At 41.9% G+C, this 23,103-nt stretch overlaps 1 protein-coding gene across 4 annotated transcripts in view; it reads left to right on the forward strand.

Moving 5' to 3' along the window:
* The window catches only part of LOC124862968 (axin-1-like), a 55,280-nt gene that overhangs the window by 4,158 nt on the left and 28,019 nt on the right, over positions 1 to 23,103 (forward strand). The window contains exons 1-3 of one of the 4 annotated variants that reach the window (XM_047357182.1): positions 13,029 to 13,087; positions 16,128 to 16,313; positions 22,133 to 23,095. In XM_047357182.1, the coding sequence (XP_047213138.1) occupies positions 22,203 to 23,095 (893 nt within the window). In that variant the 5' untranslated portion in view covers positions 13,029 to 13,087; positions 16,128 to 16,313; positions 22,133 to 22,202. Of the gene's footprint in view, positions 1 to 13,028; positions 13,088 to 16,127; positions 16,314 to 18,746; positions 18,920 to 22,132; positions 23,096 to 23,103 lie in introns of those variants that run through there. The other 3 variants (XM_047357181.1, XM_047357183.1, XM_047357180.1) reach the window with 3 other exon arrangements.

Genomic DNA, 23,103 nt, shown 5'->3' on the forward strand with positions numbered 1-23,103 from the left:
CTGACAACAAGTCTGTTATGTATTTTGGTGCTAAGCCATTCAGTGATTTATAGGCTAACAGAAGTATTTTAAAGTCTATTCTGTGAGCTACAGGGAGCCAGTGTAGGGACTTTAGAACCGGGGTGATGTGCTCCACTTTCTTAGTTCTAGTGAGGACGCGGGCAGCAGCGTTCTGGATCAACTGCAGCTGTCTGATTGACTTTTTAGGCAGACCTGTGAAGACACCATTGCAGTAATCAATTCTACTAAAGATGAATGCATGAATTAGTTTTTTAAGGTCCTGCTGAGACATTAGTCCTTTAATCCTGGAGATGTTCTTTAGGTGATAGAAGGCTGACCTTGTTACTGTCTTTATGTTCTCTGAAGGTTCAGGTCTGAGTCCATCACTACACCCAGGTTTCGAGCCTGATTGGTGGTTTCTAGCTGTATTAACTGAAGCTGTGTGCTAACTTTTAAACGCTCTTCCTTTGGTCCAAAGATTAAACGCTCTTCCTTTGGTCCAAAGATTATTACTTCAGTTTTGTTTTGATTCAGCTGAAGAAAATTTGGGCCCATCCATGGATTGATTTTTTTCTAAGCAGTTACCCAGCGCTTGAATGGGTTCATGGTCACCTGGTGACATCGTAATGTATAGCTGTGTGTTGTCTGCATAGTTATGATAACTTACGTTGTTGTTGTAAAATCTGAGTTAGGGGGAGCATGTAGATATTGTTTTCAAGGCACTCTAATAAAATGGAGTGATCAACAGTGTCGAATGCTGCACTAAGGTCCAATAATACCAGCATTGTGGTTCTTCCACAGTCTGCATTTATACGGATGTCAATGAACACCTTGACAAGAGCAGTCTCTGTACTGTGGTGAGCACGGTAGCCTGACTGGAAGACATCGAAGCGAATGGTCATTGTCAGGAAGTTGTTTAACTGTTGAAACACAGCTTTTTCAGTAATCTTGCTGATGAAGGGGAGGTTTGATATAGGCCAGTAGTTCTGCAGTAGCAGCTTGTCCAAGTTGCTCTTTTTCAATAGAGGTGTGATAATTGCTGTTTTCAGGGCCTGGGGGAAAACACCTGACAAAAGGGACGTGTTTATTATTTGTGTTAAATCAGATGTTATGACCGGAAAAGCTTTCTTAAGGAAAGCCGTGGGTAAAACATCGAGACAGCATGAAGAAGAGCTTAGTTGGTGTACGATTTTTTTTTTGTAGTTTATTCGGTGAAATTGGGAAATTTTGTCGAAATCAGTTCTAGTTCTGGACAAGATTGGTACTGGAGTTGATGTGGATGTGCTGACTGACCCTCTGATGTTTTGGGTTTTTTCAGTAAAGAATTTAGCTAATTCATTGCAGGCCCTGGTAGAGTGGAGTTCAGATGCTATAGAGGAGAGTTTGTTAACCTGTCAACCATGGCAAATAATGCACGAGCATTGTCTATGTTTTTGCTGATGATCTCAGAAAAGAAAGATTTCCTTGCATTTTTCAGTTGTAGGGTATATCTGTTTAGTCTTTCTTTATAGATAATATAGTGAACCTGGAATCCAGTCTTTCGCCACCTGCGTTCAGTTTTTCGACACTTCTGTTTTTCACTTCTGACTGGTGGAGCACTTCTCCACAGAAACATTTTCTTCCCAGAAACGACTTTCACTTTAATTGGAGCAATTGAATCAATGATGTCCGAGATTTTAGAATGAAAGTTATCTACCAGCTCATCTACAGTGTTACAGGGCAAAGTGGAGGTAGAAGAGTAAATCTGGTTAAAGGTTTCAGCAGCACCGTCCTTAAAGATGCGTTTTCTTATCATGTCTCTTTGGCAAACTGAGTCATTGCAGATGATGCTTTCAAAAATAACAGAAAAATGGTCAGATAGGGCAACATCTTGGAAATGTTTAGACCCTTAGTGATGATCAAATCCAAAATATGTCCCTGTTTGTGCGTTTGCTGCTTAACATGTTGAGTCAAACCAAAATTTTTAAGAGTGTCACATAGATCTATTGTACTTCTGTCTTCAGAATTGTCCATGTGAATGTTGAACACTCCCACAATAATTAAACAGTCATAATCAACACATATCACAGATAAAAGCTAATTAAAATCACTGATAAAGTTTGTTTTGGTCTTAGGAGGCCTGTAAATATTCAAGAACATGGTTCTCTTTACCTGGAGAGCCAAATATTCAAAAGAGTCAAATTTGCCCAGAAATACTTTTTACACTTTAGTAAATCTTTAAACAAAGTGGCCTCCCCTCCACCTTTTCTTTGCTGTCTGCTCTCACAAAGAAAATTGTAGTTCGGAGGCATCGACTCTATCAGAATGGGAGCTTCATTAAATTAATGTAACCATGTTTCTGTTAAAAACATAACATCAAGATCGTGGTCAGTAATGAAGTCATTGATTAAAAATGATTTTCCTGACAGAGATCTAATGTTCAATAAAGCCAGTTTATATGACTTAGTTGTTGGGGGGGGGCACCTCTCCTGTGGATTTCGACAGGGAGACCTTTTGTGATGGCCTCTCTTTTTCAGCCAACTGGTTGGTTGTTTCTGCTGGAGCTGTTGGAGGCAGCGTTATCATTGTTGTTGGAGAGGTAACAGATAAGTGGTGGATTGTAACAATGAGGATTTGCTGCGTTAGGTATCTTACAGTTTGTAGGTTAAGTTGGCTTGCCGGAGGAATAAGGTTCCGGGTCGGGTAAGCTTGGTAATCCTGGTTACATAGATTTAATTGATCCTTCTCAAGGATCAGAACTTAGGTTCGGTGCTTCCTTTCAGACGGAGTCCAGAGGTGCCGCTCGCTGGAGGGTGGACAGGGTTTGCTCGGAGGAAGCTGAGGGTATGGAGTCCGGTTGCTGCCAGCAGAACTTGACTGGGAATCCAAACTTGAAATCTTGACATGGAAGGCGAAGTCAGGTAGGTCCTCCAAAGGAGCTTGAGCTGTGTCCAAAACTGAACCTGGAAATAAGTAAGGACAAAACTGATAAGTCTAGGCTTAGCAAAAACATGAAAGTCTCAAACTTGGCCAGTTGAATGTTACCACAGAGGCAAAACACTCAGGCGTCGAAGTGCTGGCAGCATGCTCCTTTTAAACCTCCCAGCTGATCACGGAGATGGGAAACACCTGTCCTACCCAACAGAGCACAAGCGGCACCTAGGGGTGAAGCGTAGCTAATAGCAGGCACAAAATAAAGTCAGCAACTCCAGAACCCGACAAAAAAACGTTGGTATTGGTATTGTAACCCTTGATTCTATATGTATAGGCACAGCCATCTAAGGCTATTGCTAGTGGGTTTATCCCTTCGTGTGTGCACGAGCACGAGCGCTGAAAACTTTAGTCCACGTCCATGTATTGTGGGCCTCACCCTGGTCTATATAAACTGGCTCAGACCAGGTAATACTCATAGAATCTGGGGTTATAAAACGATACCAGAGTTCTATTTGGTATAGGCTTTGCCCTTTAAGGCCTTCGCTAGTGGGTTTAAGGTGAAAAAGGATGTGAAAGCTCTGAGCTTCTCTGGAGAATCCAGTCCAGAAGAAGTATAGTATAACCAGTGTGAAAGGCGCTGAGCAGACTGCGGCTGTCCTGTAGAGTTCTCTGTAATGCACAAACAGACATTGGGTGCGGCGCAATGTAGCCATGCAAAAGTTGATTTGGGGCTTAGTTCCTCTTTAACAGCTGAGCTGAGCGCACACCCCCTTGTCAGTTTATATAAGCTGCTGCAACTCTGTTGTGTGCGTGGATCAGAACATGATCTGGCAGCAGAGAAGCAAAGTGCTGTGTCACCTTCCACACCGTGAGGAACTCCAGCACATTTATGTGTGATCTGGCCACTTTCCTCCACCATTTGGGATAGACATGCCCCCACCATCCTGACAGTAACATGTCTGTGACCACTGGGATGTGTGACACAGGTCTGCTGAGGGAAACTCTGTCTGACAGAATATGGGGTTTTTCCCACTGGGGTAGGTCGGCTCCCTCTGAAGGAGGGACAGAAATCATCTGCCTCTTCTGTTACACAGGATCTATGCGCAGGAGGGTGAACCATCATTGAAGGCATCTCATATGACCTTTGCTATGATGTCAGACAGCGCACTAACAACTGCACCCATCCCCAGAAGTGGGTCAGTTGCCGACATTGGGAGGCCCAAATATAGGCTGATGGTGCACCTAACTCCAGGTCCTCTGGAGGGGAGCAGAGGTGCTACCAGTTCCTGCCTCAGAGATTGAATCATCCAATTCCCGCCTAGCATCGAATATATCTTCATCTAGCGGGCTGCTATGGGGAATTCTCCTTCTAGTGGAGAGAAGAACGCGAACAGCAGGAGGGCTGCAGGGATAGGGTTAGACCCATGTGGTAAGGTCCCAGATGGCATTCAGATCATAATTCATGATTTAGCCTGTCTGACATGCCGGGCAAAAGCAGATGGCTCTGCTGCTAGCCATTCTTCTTGCTCTTGAGAACTTTATAAGAATCATTGCTCTCAGCTGAAACTGAAGAAAAAATGGGAGCTGATTACCTGGTCTGAGCGCAATTTATACAGACTAGGGTGAGGCCAGTGGCGGACTGGCCATCAGGAGCACCAGGACGTTTTCCGGTGGCCTGGTCCACTCAGCAACCACTGAGGGCCGGGACCAATGGTTCAGTTCGGGTTGGGCTTAACAAACAATGCATGCCATATATTAAGTAGAACTACTTCAATTGGTTTTCAAAGCAGTTATGAAACATCCCAAAGGCAAGTACAAATTGATGCATATTGGTTCAAAATGTGGCGGATGGCTGTTATCGTACTTTGCACCGAAAATATCCAAAACTGCAAAAAGAAAGGGCAGAGTGACCTGCATCTGTTTGGAACTCCTTAAGTTTTTATTTTCCTTTGATCACTTCTGTTCATTTAGTTTCTGGTTGTCTGTTTTTATAAATTGATTTCATTCTTTGAGGTTCAACCGATTTTGCAGTATTTACCTTGTATATAAATTTTTCCAGTGTTGTTCAATTGTGTTCAATGTTGTCATATAAGTTTTGACAAAAACTTTTTTTATTGTATCTTTATGTAATTGTACATCTGATTGCATTAAAAATCAAAATCAGATAGCAACTTACTAAGTATTATGTAATTGAGTCATGTTCACAATACCCCACAATAAAAACTCAATGAAATGGTTATTTTATATATCATGCTTGAAATTCAATGTTGCTTTTGACATATGTTGACCTTTTGAAGTAATCTGTCTCAGCAATAGCATAGTCTCACTCAGAAATAATTGAAAAATCCAGCCTTTAATTTGCAAAAATATTTAGCTGGAGAAGGAAACATCCAAATACAAGAAATATTTGCTTTTAACATCACTAATGTCACATTTATTCAGAAACTTAACAAGTACTAAAGAGTTGGTGCTTGTGGCCTATCCAGATGTTCATTTCTTTACTGCATGTTGACCTCTGTGATGATGTTGCAGATAAGTTTTTTTACCTGAATATTTTATTAGACAGTTTTGTGTACCAGCTACACATTAAGAGTGATTAACTTATATTTCTTTTTCAATTAGTTTGGTGGTATATCTTTATTTTGTTCTTACAGATGTTAATCAAAATCAGCATCAGCACTTACCTTTAGATGACTTTTTCTCAACATTTCCGATAGTTGTGAGCCCTTTAATTTCTTTCTGCATCATTCCTACTCACCAGGAGCCCTTTGGTATCATTTGCATCTTCTAAGTCATTTGCTGGAGTGAGTTTTTGATTTGTGGTTGTTGCAAAGAAGTTTACAAAACAAACAAATGAAAAAAACTAATTCTGAAATAATCATCAGTATGTAACTCCAAATTGAAATTCTAAGCTTTCTTGCACTGTGAATTAGGAGCTAAAGACACTGAAGGAAGCTTTTGCATATGCTATACATGTCGTCCAGGCATATTTTTTATGGATGTGAACTGTTTTGACATAATTATAAAAAATGTGCATAATTTGAGTAAAGAAAAATCATCAAAATGTAGGTGTGCTCCTATCAAATGTAAAACTTTAGATAATGTTCTTTAGATGTCATGTGTGATGTAAAGATAAATAAATTTTCATTTTACTATGAAATTTTTCCCTTAGGTGATAGTTAAAAAGTATTTAAAATATTTCTGGATTTTTAAGCCAATTTAATTTCAACTGTGTTTAGATTTGTATCTTAATTATGTTCATTTCTATGTTTGAAATGAAGGAATGTGTAAAGAACTAACAAAAATCAAAGAAATCAAGCGACAAGCTTGAACACCATTCAGAACACCAATCTGAGGCAATAATGCATATTACAATGGTCATCCTAGTTTAAAGCTGTGAAAGCAAAGTCTCCAAATTGAACATATATCCATAAGTTCAAGGTTTATATGGTGGCTTGTCCAGGAAGGAGAAGCACCTTTCTTTGCAGGAGCAATAAGACCTAATGGAGGGCACCTTACCCAGTGATTTAAAAGCATTATGCAGGAAGCAAAATCTGCCTGTAATTTGCCACAGTGGCAAATAACCAGTTGTGACAAATAATTCTATTTTTATACACTGCTCAAAAAAATAAAGGGAACACTTAAACAACACAATATAACTCCAAGTAGATCAAACTTCTGTGAAATCAAACTGTCCACTTAGGAAGCAACACTGATTGACAATCAATTTCACAGCTGTTGTGTAAATAGAATAGACAACAGGGGGAAATCTTTGGCGATTAGCAAGACACACTCAATAAAGGAGTGGTTCTGCAGGTGGGGACCACAGACCACTTCTCAGTACCTATGCTTTCTGGCTGACTCTACAACCCACACAAGTGGCTCAGGTAGTGCAGCTCATCCAGGATGTCACATCAATGCGAGCTGTGGCAAGAAGGTTTGCTGTGTCTGTCAGCGTAGTGTCCAGAGCTTGGAGGCGCTACCAGGAGACAGGCCAGTACACCAGGAGACGTGGAGGAGGCCGTAGGAGGGCAACAACCCAGCAGCAGGACCGCTACCTCCACATTTGTGTAAGGAGGAAAAGGAGGAGGACTGCCAGAGCCCTACAAAATGACCTCCAGCAGGCCACAAATGTTGATGTGTCTGCACAAACGGTTAGAAATCGACTCCATGAGGTTGGTATGAGGGCTCGATGTCCACAAATGGGGGTTGTGCTCACAACCCAACACCGTGCAGGACGCTTGGCATTTGCCAGATAACACCAGGATTGGCAAATTCGCCACTGGCGCCCTGTGCTCTTCACAGATGAAAGCAGGTTCATACTGAGCACATGTGACAGACATGACCGAGTCTGGAGACACCGTGGACAGCGATCTGCTGCCTGCAACATCCTTCAGCATGACCGGTGTGGCAGTGGGTCAGTAATGGTGTGGGGTGGTATTTCTTTGGGGGGCCGCATGGCCCTCCATGTGCTCGCCAGAGGTAGCCTGACTGCCATTAGGTACCGAGATGAGATCCTCAGACCCCTTGTGAGACCATATGCTGGTGCGGTTGGCCCTGGGTTCCTCCTAATGCAGGACAATGCTAACCTCATGTGGCTGGAGTGTGTCAGCAGTTCCTGCAAGATGAAGACATTGAAGCCATGGACTGGTCCGCCCGTTCCCCAGACCTGAATCCGATTGAACACATCTGGGACATCATGTTTCGCTCCATCCACCAACGTCACGTTGCACCACAGACTTGTCCAGGAGTTGGCAGATGCTTTAGTCCAGGTCTGGGAGGAGATCCCTCAGGAGACCATCTGTCGTCTCATCAGGAGCATGCCCAGGCGCTGTAGGGAGGTCATACAGGCACATGGAGGTCACACACAATACTGAGCCTCATTTTGACTTGTTTTAAGGACATTACATCAAAGTTGGATCAGCCTGTAGTTGTCATGATTCCAGCCCTTCAGCTCACCTTGACTGTGCTGATTACTCATTGCCTTCACCTGCACTGGGTTGCTCTTATTTAATCAGCTGCTTGTCACCAGCTCAGTGCGAGATCGTCTGTTGCCTCTGTCACAGCTTTCAAGCCTTGATTCATGTTTCAAGAGAGTTTTTTCTGGTTATCGGATCCTGCCTGTTTTTTGACCACAGATTTCTGCCTTGTCCTTCTGCTGTTCGGAAAAGTCCTGACCTCACGTTGCTGAAACCTGCCTGTCTCTGACTCTGTCTCTGGATTACTGGACTATCCCTGCCTGAAACCCTCCAGTGCTTACCTTGGATTGTCTCCCGCTTCTGCATCTGGTTGGTGGAAATATTCTCTGTCTCCTGTTTGTTCCTGGAACCCCCAAGACCTCCTGTTGTCCACTTCCCCTTCCTCCCCGGCTGGATTTCAATTCCCTGATAAACCTCCATTCCTGTCCTTCCTGTCTGACCGCTTCAGTGGAACCTCTTCTACCCAATTATTATTATTATTTTTTATATTAAAACTTTTGGTTAACCATTCTCTTGTCTGGCTGCGTTTTGGGTTCTGGTTGAGTTGCATCATCGTTACAGTACGATCTCGCCAGTATGAACCCACAGCCGAATCCCGATTGGTGTTCTAAAGTAGAGGGGGCTATTACTGGCCTAGAAAGAAATGTCCAGGAGCTTTTACGGGGACTTTCTTCTCTTAAAATCACCCAGGTCCAAGCTAGTTCCTCAGTTGCTCAACCACTCCCCTCTACTGTTACTCCGACGGCTAACGCAAACAACGAGCCTAAGCTTCCCCCCCCTGAGCGTTTTAATGGGGATCCTGAACAATGCAGACCTTTTTTGACCCAGTGTTCCCTGCTATTTGAACTCAAGCCCACTGCCTTTCCTTTGGAACGGGCCAAGGTGGCATATACAATCTCTCTACTGTCTGGTAAAGCTAAGCTTTGGGGAACTTCTGAGTGGGAGAATGATGCAGACTGCTGTGACTCATTTATAGAGTTTTCTGATGAAATGAAGAGGGTTTTTGATCCTATTCGATCTGAGAGAGAGGCTGCCAGGAGACTGTTCTCTCTCAGACAGGGCTCTCGACCTGTTACTGACTACATTATCAATTTCCATGCCTTGAAGTCTAGTTGTTTTTGGAATAATGAAGCCCTGTTTGATGTTTTTTACCAGGGTCTGTCAGATGATATCAAGGATGAAATTGCTACTCGTGACCCTCCCAAGACCTTCGAGGCCTTAGAAAGGCTGGCCACACGGATTGACCAGCGCCTTCGTGAACGTAAGAGGGAGAGGTCATCATCTAACTATCAAAGACGAGTCTCAACCGTCCAGGTCAGTTCAAGCACTATGCCCCAAGTCTTCACTCCTCCTCCTGTTAACACTGAGGAGCCCATGCAACTGGGCAGGACCAGACTCTCCACTGAAGAGAGGGATAGGAGATTCAGGAATCAACTATGTTTTTATTGTGGAGAGAGGAATCATCGGGCCTTTAACTGTCCGTTAAAAGGGCAGGCTCAGTAAAGTTCGGGAGGTCTTTGCTGAGCCCTATCCTCAGGTCTCAGAACCCTCCCCATAATCGGTGCACCATCAGATTTCCCGACTCTCCTGAAAATAAGGAGGTACCTGTTTTCATTGACTCTGGGGCTGATGCTAACTTTATTGATGTCAGCCTAGCTCATAAGCTTGCACTGGAGTTGGAACTTCTAGAGAGACCACGTGAGATTTTTGCTATTGATGGGCATCTCATTGATCAAGTAACTCGCTGCACTAAGCCTGTTTCTGTACTCATTTCAGGAAACCACCACGACAGGATCATGTTTCTGCTAACCAGGTCTCCGGAGATTCCTGTGATTCTGGGACACCCCTGGCTCGTCAAACACAGTCCAGTCATCAACTGGCTCACTGGTGAGGTTCAGTCTTGGGGGCCATCATGCTCTACTAATTGTTTGAGGGAAACCCCTATCATGACATCTCCCCGTGAGATCAACCTTGTTTATCCAGACTTGTCTAAGGTCCCTAAGATTTATTATGATTTGTGTGCGGTATTTAACAAATCTAAGGCCACTTCTCTACCACCCCATAGAGAGTACGACTGTGCCATTGACCTTCTCCCTGGTACTACCCCTCCTCGAGGCAGAATCTATTCCATTACAGGTCCTGAGAGAGTGGCAATGGAGGAATACATTTCTGACGCCCTCAAGGCAGGACTTATCAGAAAGTCTTCTTCTCCTGCAGGTGCAGGATTCTTCTTTGTTGGCAAGAAGGATGGTTCACTTAGACCATGCATCGATTATCGAGGTCTAAACGAAATTACAGTTAAGAACAGATACCCTCTACCTCTCATGACTTCTGCTTTTGAGCTCCTTCAAGGTAGTACTGTCTTCACCAAACTGGATCTGCGTAATGCCTACCATCTGGTCCGCATAAGAGAAGGAGACGAATGGAAGACAGCTTTTAACACCCCTTCAGGTCATTATGAATACTTGGTCATGCCTTTCGGGCTCACCAATGCCCCAGCCGTCTTCCAGGCATTGATTAATGATGTTTTAAGGGACATGCTAAACAGATTTGTTTTTGTATACCTTGATGACATCTTAATTTTGTCAAAGGATCTTTCTACCCATATCAAACATGTTCGTGAGGTTCTTCTCAGGCTTCTCCAAAATAAACTATTTGTTAAGGCTGAGAAATGTTCATTCCATCAATCATCTGTATCCTTTCTGGGCTTTGTCATAGCTCCTGGCAGAATTCACATGGACCCCTCAAAGGTGGCTGCAGTCCTGGAGTGGCCTGACCCATCCAGTTTGAAGGAACTTCAACGTTTTCTTGGGTTTGCCAATTTTTACCGCCGTTTTATCAAGGGTTATAGTTCTGTGGCCGCCCCTCTTTATCAACTCACTTCTATAAAGACTCAGTTCAAATGGTCCTCAGAAGCCAAACAGGCCTTTGACAAACTAAAACGTCTCTTTACCTCAGCTCCTATTCTGCGTTTTCCAGATTCATCGAACCCTTTTGTTGTGGAGGTTGATGCCTCAGAGACTGGGGTTGGCGCTGTCCTGTCGCAAAGGTTTTCAGACGATGCTAGGTTACATCCTTGTGCTTTTTTTTCTCGCCGGCTTTCGACCTCCGAGAGAAACTATGATGTTGGGAACAAAGAACTATTGGCTATCAAACTAGCGTTAGAGGAATGGAGGCACTGGCTTTAGGGATCCACACATCCTTTTACTGTGTGGACAGACCATAAGAACCTGGAATATCTCAAATCTGCCAAGAGACTTAACCCACGCCAGGCTAGATGGTCACTATTTTTTAGTAGATTTAACTTCACCCTAGCCTATCGACCTGGCAGCAAGAACATCAAGCCTGATGCACTTTCTAGACTTCATCAGTTTTCTGTCTGTCCTTCTGATTCTGTTGATCACGACTACATCCTTTCCCCCAAGACCAGGCTAGCTCTTACCAGTATCGAAAGCCTGCTCAAGAGGAGTCATCAGAGAGAACCACCTCCTGTTCAGTGTCCTAAGGGACTTCTGTATGTTCCTGAGGAATGGTGTCTAAAGTCCTTCAGTTCTGTCATGGCTCTAAACTTTTCTGTCACCCAGGTATTACTAGGACCCTGGCAGTGGTCCAGTCAGGTTTCTGGTGGCCCACACTCAGAAAGGACACGCGAGAGTTTGTGTCAGCATGTACCACCTGCTCCAGAGCTAAGCCCTCAAGACGCCCTCCAGCCGGTCTACTAAGGCCTCTTCCTATTCCACACCGACCATGGTCCCACATCTCTATAGATTTTGTCACCGGCCTACCTCCTTCTCATGGTAACACTGTACTCCTCACTGTGGTTGACAGATTTTCCAAGATGACCCACCTCATTCCTCTCCGCAAGTTACCCTCAGCTCCTGTACTCGCTGATGTAATAACCCGAGAGGTGTTTAGACTTCATGGCATTCCCCGTAACATCGTTTCAGATAGAGGACCTCAGTTCATTTCCCGTTTCTGGGGTGAGTTTTGCACCCTTCTTGGCATTGACGTCAGCCTTTCTTCAGGTTTCCATCCTCAGATGGACGGCCAGACAGAAAGGATGAATCAGGAAGTTGAGACCAAATTACGCATCCTATGCATGGATGCTCCCAGTCGCTGGTCACAGAATTTACCATGGGTGGAGTACGCCATCAATGGATTACCATCAAGTGCCACAGGTCTGTCACTATTTCATGTTGTTTATGGCTATCAACCGCCTATTCTCTCTATTCAGGAAGGGGTTACCCAGGTTCCTGCTGCCCATTTAACAGCACGTCGTTGTCTCAGAGTCTGGAGAAAGGCCAGAGCATCTCTCTGCAAGACCTCAGCTGTCTATGCCCGTAATGCCAACCGTCACAGATCCCAAGCTCCAAGATACCTGGTGGGTCAGAAGGTCTGGTTATCCACTAAGGATTTACCCATCAAGGTAGAGAATCGCAAGTTGGCACCCCGTTTTGTGGGTCCTTTTCCTATTGCCAAGGTCATTAACCCACTGGCTGTGCGTCTCAGTCTACCTTCTTCATTACGTGTGCACCCCACTTTCCATGTCTCCAAGGTCAAACCTGTAAGGTCATCCAGGTTGTGCCCTCCTTCCAGACCCCCTCCACCCCCCCGACTCATAGATGGAGCCCCTGTCTTCACTGTAAAATGCTTGCTACGTTCCCGACGTTGGGGCCGTGGCATCCAATACCTGGTGGACTGGAAGGGCTATGGTCCTGAGGAGAGGTCTTGGATACCTTCTCGCCTGATCCTGGATAAGGGCCTTATCCGCGATTTTCATCGCCGACATCCGGACCAGCCCAGAGGGGCGTCAAGGGCCGCCCCTTGAGGAGGGGGTGATGTCATGATTCCAGCCCTTCAGCTCACCTTGACTGTGCTGATTACTCATTGCCTTCACCTGCACTGGGTTGCTCCTATTTAATCAGCTGCTCGTCACCAGCTCAGTGCGAGATCGTCTGTTGCCTCTGTCACAGCTTTCAAGCCTTGATTCATGTTTCAAGAGAGTTTTTTCTGGTTATCTGATCCTGCCTGTTTTTTGACCACAGATTTCTGCCTTGTCCTTCTGCTGTTCGGAAAAGTCCTGACCTCACGTTGCTGAAACCTGCCTGTCTCTGACTGTGTCTCTGGATTACTGGACTATCCCTGCCTGAAACCCTCCAGTGCTTACCTTGGATTGTCTCCCGCTTCTGCATCTGGTTGGTGGAAATATTCTCTGTCTCCTGTTTGTTCCTGGAACCCCCAAGACCTCCTGTTGTCCACTTCCCCTTCCTCCCCAGCTGGATTTCAATTCCCTGATAAACCTCCATTCCTGTCCTTCCTGTCTGACCGCTTCAGTGGAACCTCTTCTAACCAATTATTATTATTATTTTTTATATTAAAACTTTTGGTTAACCATTCTCTTGTCTGGGTGCGTTTTGGGTTCTGGTTGAGTTGCATCATCGTTACAGTAGTGTGTTTTTCCACTTTAATTTTGTGTGTGACAGCAAGTCCAGGTCTCCATTGGTTAATACATTTGATTTCCATTGATGATTTTTGTGTGATTTTGTTGTCCGCACATTCAACTTTGTACAGAACAAAGTATTCAATGAGAATATTTCATTCATTCAGATCTAGGATGTGTTATTTGAGTGTTCCTTTTATTTTTTAGAGCAGTATATTTTTATAAAATCCTGGCTACATTCAGGCACTATACTTTATATTTGTGAGCTGAGCAGTAGTTGTGGCAGTGAATGAAAGCAGCTGAAATTCTCACTTTCGTATCTATCTGACTTTTACAGTGCAGATTTGAACTGGGTTCAAATCCTAGCTTGGGGTCTTTCTGCATGGAGTTTGCATGGTCTTCCTGTGCACATGTGGATTTTTTTTCCAGAAACTCTGGCTTCCTCCCATAGTCCCAAAACATCACTGTTGATTAATTGAGCTCTATAAATTGCCCTCAGTTGTACGTACGTGTGTGTGTGTGTGTGTGTGTGTGTGTGTGTGTGTATATGGTTATTTGTCCTGTGTGTCTCTGCGTTGCCCTGTGATGGATTGGAGACCACTCCAGGGTGTTGTCCAATGACCGCTGGAAACAGACCCGAGCAAAACATAGACAATGGATGAATGGGTTTACAGTGCCTTGACAAATGTAATCATACCCCTTGGACTTTTTGTTATAAGCATAAACTTCAGTGTATTGTATTGGAATTTACTGTCACAGAAGTATACAAAGTTGATAATTGTAGAACAAAAATGTTTGATAATTGCTCAAAAGTTCAAGGGGGATGAATAATTTTGCAAGGCAACTAAACTGCACTACAGTAATACAGTTGCCAAAAATGTATTCACAGAATATAGTATGTGATGTCACTCAAACTGTCTACAATATTTAGGTAGTGCTCTAATTGTGTCTAACAGAAACATGAACTAAAATGTTACTTCAAGCTAATGCTATAAATGTAGTGGATGAGACAGGAGTTATACACTCAGACAGCAGCTGCAGTCAGACACTGTCCTTCATTTGGCTCAGACACTATGATAAAAAAAAAAAAAAAAAAACAGCTGCTACTGTTGCTGATTATCGTGTGTAAAACCATCCAGCGGGAATGTTTGGAGGGTGTGGGTGTTTCTTTAATGGAATAACATGATACACAAACATCAGCAAATGTTTTGTACCAACTGAGGAGACATAAAAACTAAAATCTATGGCTATGACATTCTCTTAAACTTCATGTCTCTGGACAACTGGCTCCTGCAGTCACCTTAATGGCCTGTCTGTTCACTCCACTTGAGTAATCCATACATGTAGCATGTGTTAAATCCATGTTCCTCTGCCTTGTGTTGTTTTTGAAGTCAAGAATGTTCAATTGATTAATAATTCTGTGTCAGGAAATGTTTTGAACAAAGAAAGTTTTTTTTCTTCACCTAATTACTTTCACATGTCTCATTCAGTTTGCCTATGAAGCAGGATCTTTTGGGAAAGTTAGAGTGCTGACTTAATCTTTATTTGTGTTGCTTATAGGCAGCTACACATTGAGTTAAAAGGTACTTAATTATATGCAAAATCATCAACTTCTGTTTTAAAACAACGAGCAGCCATGCTCTGTGATTTGAGAGGACACATCATCTTCCATCAGTAGTAGTGCATTTTATCATAGCCTACCTCCAAAGGTTATAATTGTTTCAGAAAAGGGACTTTTAAGATCATCTCTGCTATGAAAACTGCCTAATGACTATTTATGAATCATTTATTTGAAAAAAGACGTTTTGAGGCTCTCTGGGACAGAAACATGATAAAATATACGTTATTTATTACGGTGTTAAGTCATATCGCAATTACTAGGTAATATATATATATATATATATATATATACACAGTACTGTGCAACGGTTTTGGGCAGGTGTGAAAAGTGTGGTAAAGAAAGGATGCTTTCAGAAATATAAATAATGATTGTTTATTTTTATCAATTTACAAAATGCTAAGTGAGCAAATCCAAACATACAGACAAAGTCATTAAGAACTATCTTAGAAGAACAAGACTTACTGGAATTGATGGTTTGGACCCCACAGAGCCCTGATCTCAACATCATTGAGTGTGTCTGGAATTACATGAAGAGACCGAAGGATGTGAGAGAGCCTACATCCACAGAGGATCTGCAGTTAGTTCTGCAAGATGTTTGGAACAACCTACCAACCGAGTTCCTTGAAAAACTGTCGAGTGTACTTAGAAGAATCGATGTTGTTTTGAAGACAAAGGGTGGTCACACCAAATATTGATTTTATTTAGAGGTCTCTTCTGTTCATTCACTGCATTTTGTTGATTGATGAAAATAAAACAAATGATCAACACTTCCATTTTTGAAAGTATTGTTCATGTATGTATATATATATATATATATATATATATATATATATATATATATATATATATATATATATATATATATATGTTATCAGTTTCAATATGCTCTGAGGCAAAATGTTTTCTAGATTTTATTTTTTCTACATATTTGAGTCTCCAATAACAACAGTTATTCATTTACATCTACGTCAAGTATGGCAAGGAGTTTAACCCATTAAAGGTTTTCCTTTTTGAATAAACCCCTGTTAGTGAAGCTTTCTATCAGTAGGGGGCAGCAAGCTACTTTATCAATTTTGTAAAACCAAAAGAGGTAAATTCAAGCTCTAGGTAATGTGAAAACATTAAACATTGACATGTCTGAACTGAATTTAGCTTGTTTTTTTCTGTCTTTCAGGAAGAACTGGACTGCACAGATAAACCTATACAGCAATATTCTGCTCTAGTCAGACCTTTCCAGTTGTGGGAATTTAGACTGGCTTTATTATTACTCCTAGACCGTGCATTGAATAACCTTACAATGGAATCGACAGTGAAAGGTTTCAGAGCTGGAGGATGCATGAGGATGACAATCAGACTCAAGGTAAAACCACTGATTCACAACATTTTCTCCATACTTCATTATGGGGACATTTAATCAAACTGTAAACACACAAAAAACCCACTGAGTTATACTGGTAAAACATTTATCTCTCTTTTGAGAAAAAATTCTTTAAAGTTGACTTGGTGCTGCACTGTTTGACTCTTGAGATGTTTTTTCTGCCTTACCTCTTCTTTTAAATGATAGAGCTTAACGTCTTACCACTAGTCAGACGGCTGTAGTAATGGAATAGCCGAACAGTTCCTATTGCTAATACAAATATTTGAAATCCTGTGCACTGCTCACAGTGTAGCACACTTCCAGGTGTGAGCAGGCTGTCAGTTGATGTGATGAGATGGAGTGTGAAATGTGCATTCCTTTTCATGCTGCTCTTCGATCCACTGAATAATGTGATCTGAGACGTTTTTTATGTTTTAGTGATGTACCATCGGTTTTTCATGTAGGATTCAGTAAAACGATTTGACTGCCTGGTATCAAAGAACAGAAACAGCCCTCTAATCTGGCATTTGTTCTTTTGGTCTTTGTGCTATGAAGCCATTGCAGTAATGACAGGATCTGGCGCATTTAAAAGGTCTGGAAACATTGTAAGATGTGCTGGTGAACTAAAACATATGTTCGTATTGTGCCTTGTTGTAAAGCTGGTAATTATCTAAACCAGTTATTGTCGTTCTGTGTGATTTTTTTCTCATTTAGATGCCCAGACATCTATCTAAAATGGCATATGATTCAATGTGTCAAAAGACATCTGTCACTACTTAGAGCCATTTTCAAAATAAATCAGTCTCTTTTTGGTTATAACACAACATAGAATATAAAATATACATATAATATGTTCTTACTTTTTTGGATAAGCTGAGCAGCAAGCAGAAATGCCATTTAGAAAACCCAAGAGCATTTTTGGTGACCTTATCTATTACTGACCAGTCACACATTGGAAAATGAAATGTAATCTTTTGTTAAGTTAAATCTATGAGACTGTTCTGATTTTAAAGTTTTTGCATGACTTGATGAGTTTCCAAAGTTATATTTCCTTGTTTTAAAAAGTATGACAAAGGCAGCTTGATTACTCAACATAACAGGAAAAGAACACCACCATAGGAAGCTGATTGAAGGGATCAAAGCACCGTTGAAAGATGTAATCGGTGAAGTCATCTGGTGCAGGCTGTGGCTGGAATGAAAATCTGGAGATTTGAATGCCTCTAAAACAAACTGCCGCCCAACCTGTTCTGTCAAAAACATATTTTTAAGTTAGTGTTCCATTTGCAACATTAAAATGGCAAGGATTCACATTACTTATTAAAATGTCTCAACATATGAAGTAATTGATATTTTGCATTGCAGAAAAACATAAAGACTCGTTACAGCCACTCATATTTTTCAAATATTAAGGATAGATTCAAGTCATTGTCAATTCATAGCACAAGTTCACAAGAAATAACAGCTCAAGTAACTTTACAAGAGAGACAGGATTATTTCATAACATTACATTGTTGTGTACGTTTTTCATTCCTGTTAGCAACACAACTTACTGTGGCTTACTGCTAAAGTTTTGGCCAAACTGTGTTTAATTTGCCTACAAAACCTCCAAACAGTCTGTTAGTTGATATGTACAAGTTCTAATATGCCAACATTTTTTGTATTGTTTATAACCGTTGATTAAAGATTAAATTATAATATCTCATTTGAAAAAAAAAAGCAAACTGAATGTATTTTTGCTTCAAGGCAGAATGTCCTCTGTTGTTTTAAACAGTAAAAATATTTTATTCTAGATTTATTTATTTTGGCTACAAAAAGACAAAGACACAGACGTTTGTAAATAATTTGAGCCATTTTTTGTATTTTTGAGTCATAACTTTACACAGGTTTCACTGTTAATTAAGAGGCATAGATTCAGCTTAGTAATAGTTTCAGCTTTAAAATGCTGTAGCTGTCCTGTTTTTTGCCTACATTCATGAGCTTAGCATTATTAGAAAAATATTTGAATGCCCATTTGTTCTGACATACAACCTTCTTGGAACTTTTGCCAACATACCTACCATCACAGATTACAATCTCTAGCATCAGAAAGTCATGAGGGAATTCTGATAAAAGATTGTGTATTTTTGTTTCATTGCTTGTAATGTTGGGTCCAGAGTTTGTTGGGTTTGAAGTAGAACCAAAAACCTGTCTATGGCTTGACTTCTGTCCTTAACACATAAAGAAGAAGCATTTTAATCCTTAACATTTGTAGTTGTAAATCTTATTTTAATAATATTTGAAAAATATTTTCAATAGCTCTTTTTGTACAGTATTGATTGTGTTTTTATTAATGTAGAAATGCCAGTTTTAATGGCAGAGAAAGAGAGAGAGAGAGGAGCAGACCATTTCAGAGGTAGTTTGTGCAGCGAACAGGCGAGGCGCTGTGCATGCTCTGCTGTGCAGCCTCAGCTCCGCGCAGACACTGAGACAGCCATGGAGAGGAGAGCGGACTGTCCTCTTTGTTGTTGGTAAAGTCCTACGCGTCCTAACCATGAAACTGTCAGCAGTCACTGGTGTCGCTCCAGCTGCCCGATGCGCACGTACGCGGCCGGAGGATCTCCACCGGTTAAGTATCTGTCACTTTTCTCTCTGTCAGAAATTGGAAATTGCGGTAGTCAGTGGAAATAAACCCATCGCTTTGCAGCTTGTAATATAAACCGGTTCAGAAATCTGTGTGGGATTCCCGGTGTGCGTATTTATTTTATCGGCGGGGGGTGGGGGCAGTCACGGGCAGCGTGTTGCGCGGTGAGTTTGGCGGCTGTTTGCGGACACGGCGCAGATATTAATAGTGTGACAAAGTTGTTGCACTTGTCGGTGGGCTGCTAAAAGGCCTGGGTCTCTCTCTCTCTCTCTCTCTCTCTGTATGTATGTATGGAGTTTGTTCTGGCTACCCTCCCCCACTCTCCGCTGCTGTTCCTGCTCATTCTGGAGAGGCCAAGACGTGAACGTGATAAGTGGCTCACCTCTAGATACAGTTTCTAGGGCAAAATTACATTTCTCCCTGCTCCTCTCAGGTTTGATTCACACATGCACCTGTGATCGCAGCCATTCAAACCCGGGTGCTTCAGCTTCACAGGTAGATAGATGCCATCAGAGGTGATGATTTCGTCACCATGTACCTCCAGCTGTTATTCATGAATACTTGGATTGGGATTGGTCGTTCCTGCACATCTGGCCTCATGCACGATGCACGCGCTGCACACACTTCAGGATTAGGCAGCAGCTGATTACAGAGCACCCGGTTTGGTCTTTTGTTCAATCAGGATAAATGATCTGTATATGGATTGGATTAGACAGAGAGTGGGTGTGCCCTAAAGGGAAGGGTGCTGGCAGCCAAGAAAGAAGTACTTCTCATAGAGTCACAGTGAGAGAGTGATGGTGCCAGCCTTTATGAAACCATGATAATCATCATTTCTAGTCATATAGTCAACAAGTGCTCATAGCTATAAATAGGGAAGGAATTTACTCAGAAAATGTAAGATGCAGACAAGGTTAAATGTCAAGTTTTTTTTTTTCTTTTCACCAGGGTTTGGATCTGCCACCAAACTGTCAGAAAATACTGGCTTCAGCATTGATGTGTGAATTTATCCAGTCAGCTGTGGCTACATTAGACCTTAAATTAAATACAGAGGCTGTATCTCGGAAGCTTAGTCATAAGCTGCTCAAGCTCCAGCCAAGAAATGCTCTATGAATACACGAGGAGCAAAATATGCCCTTGAAAAATGTGTTCTCTAAAATAATTTCGAGTGCGCCCATCTGCAGATGATTCTGCCATTAGACTTATTGCAGCAGGATTAATTAAAATCAGAACATGGAATAAGGATCAATACAGAAACCTATAATTCAAAATCCTCCTGTTTTTTTTTCTCACTAGGTTTTCTGTTCCTCTGCCCCCAGTGGATCAAAGACTTTCAAGGTTCTTGTGTGAAAACATTCTGAAATATTTCATTTTAAGTCTTTCTCTGTTGTGGATTATTTCCATTATATTTTGCCTGTACATACAGTGATAGATTTGTTCTATTGTTGCCTAAACAAACCTAAATGTTTCAGATCCTAATGCAAATTTTATTATTAGGCAAACATAACCTGAGTTAATACAAGATGAAGTTTGCAAATTACAATTTCATTTATTAAGATAAAACCTATCCAAACCAACCTGACCCTATGGGAGAAAGTATTCACCCCCTTAAATCATGCATGAACTACCTTTTTGTGGAAAACTGAAATAAATTTGACTAGCCACAGATCAACAAATCACCTAACTAGAACCTGTCTGACAACATGCAGTGATCTAAATGATTTAGAATAAACATCATACCCTAATCTAAAGAAATACAAGAACAAATCAGGAACAAAGACATAAACATCTTTCAGTCTGGAATGTCACCATGTTGTTTCTATTGCTGTGGGGCTCCAGCAAACCACCGTGAGAGCCAATATCCATAAATGGAAAAAATATGGAACGGTGGTGAACCTTTCCAGGAGTGGCCCTCCTACCAAAATTACTCCAGGAGTGCATTAATGACTCACCCAGGAGGTTACACTAGAACAAAAGCACTGCAGGCCTCATTTGACTCAGCTAGGGTCTGTGTTCCAGACCCAAACAGTCAGAAAGAGAAAATAACATTCATGGGAGAGTTCCAAGGTCTCACAAAATCTGTGAGATGTTTAGGAAAATGTTTTGTGGACGAATCAGACAAAAGTGGAACCATTTGAAAGGTGTCTTTCATTACATGTTTCAGAAAACCAATAGAGCATTTAATTAAGAGAACATCATACTGCCAGTCAAACACTGTGGTTGCAGTCTGATAATCTTGGGCTATTTTGCTGCTTCAGGGAATGGATCATATGCTGTAATGGATGAAACAACGAATTATGCTATATTAGAAAATCCTGAACAAGAATGTCCAACCATCAGTTTGCTACTTTAAGCTCAAGAGCACTTGGTTATGCAGCAGGACAGTGATCGAAGGCGCATCACCAAGTCCGCATCTGAATGGTTTGAAAAAGAAGATTTTGGAGTGGTGTAGTTTGGTATTTACTCAAGTTATCTTTGCCTGAAAAGTTGTTTGATGATCTGAAATGTGTGATTTTAAAAAAGTAAAAGAAATCTGCAAGGCTGCAAGTACGTAGCTGGCATGACTTAACTGTTATAGATAATATGCTGCATTTTATAAGTCTTTAGTATGGGAGACCTGTAGTTCACTATAGGAAACAATTTTTAAATGTTTCTTTCACTTTCTTTGCTGATGAGAAAAAGGCTTGCAAGACAGTGTCATATTTTATTAGCCACAAGGTGCAAGTTATCTAGATGATTACGTTGGTCAACATCTACAACATGACTTTGCAAATAATATATTAGGCCTGTGAAGGAAAATGTTTGATTAAATAATTTTCTTTCTCTTTAGTGCTAAACATGTTCACCTCTGTGGTAATTGCTTGATTGAAGCTTGTGTAGACCAGAACAAATGAAATAAGTGATGAGAAAAAATGGCAGAAGTGATTAAGAAAACACTTTTTGCAGACAGAAAAGAAAATGCTTGTGAATATCACTACCCTTCGATAATGGACAGAATGTAGCTAAACTAATTGAGACATATTGCTCCCCAAGTCTATTCATACATAATGCTCAGAATACAGTGCATCTATGTGTGTTAATTCAATTTATCAATTGCTGATTTACCATAGGTCTAAAAATGAGCCTTTGTGTGACTAGGCTAACAATGATCTGCTTTTCTGGTCATGTGAGCTGTCTCTCATTATGTATTTTTCCCTCCTTGCAGGAGCTTTTTCAGAGAAGCATAACTAGAATACTGGATCCAACAGTTGTGCAGTGTGGGCACTGCGGGGTTCATGGATGCTGGGACTATGAGCATAAGCGACCAAAGGGGCTTCATCTCAGACCTGGGAGGCAGCTTCACTGAGGATGCTCCCAGACCTCCAGTTCCTGGGGAGGAAGGAGAGCTGGTTTGCAGCGATGGTCGCCAGCACAGCAGCCTCACCTTCTCCTCCAAGAATGACGGCACCAAAAGTGAAATGTCTGTGGCTACACCCAGACGGCCAGACTTGGACCTGGGCTACGAGCCAGAGGGCAGTGCTTCCCCAACGCCACCCTACTTAAAATGGGCAGAATCTCTTCATTCCCTCCTGGATGACCAGGATGGCATCCATCTGTTCAGGAAATTCCTCAAGCAAGAGGGGTGTGCGGATATGCTGGACTTTTGGTTTGCATGCAGTGGCTTTCGTAAACTGGAAGCCAGCGAGGGGAATGAGGAGAAGAAAGTGAAACTGGCGAAAGCTATCTATAAAAAGTACATCCAGGACAACAACGGAATTGTCTCCAGACAAATCAAACTAGCTACTAAGTCTTTCATCAGAGATTGTTTGATGAGGCTTCATATTGATCCTGCGATGTTTGACCAGGCTCAGACTGAGATACAGACCCGGATAGAGGAAAACACTTATCCTTTGTTCCTTAAATCTGACATATATTTGGAATATACACGATCAGGAGGGGAGAGCCCAAAACTGTGCAGCGACCAGAGCTCTGTTTCTGGGAATGAGAAGGGACTGTCGGGGTATTTACCAACTTTAAATGAATATGAGGAATGGAGATGTGACAAAGGACCTGAGGAGACTGAGTGTGACCTGACACCAAGCAGCCTGCTCACTCAGAAGCTGTTGATGGAGACGGTACCGCAGCGAGTTGCCAGCAGTGCAAAATTCCAGGACAGCCAGGAGTACAGGTAAATCC

Source organism: Girardinichthys multiradiatus, chromosome X (genome assembly GCF_021462225.1).
Source record: "Girardinichthys multiradiatus isolate DD_20200921_A chromosome X, DD_fGirMul_XY1, whole genome shotgun sequence".
Lineage (NCBI taxonomy): Eukaryota > Metazoa > Chordata > Actinopteri > Cyprinodontiformes > Goodeidae > Girardinichthys > Girardinichthys multiradiatus.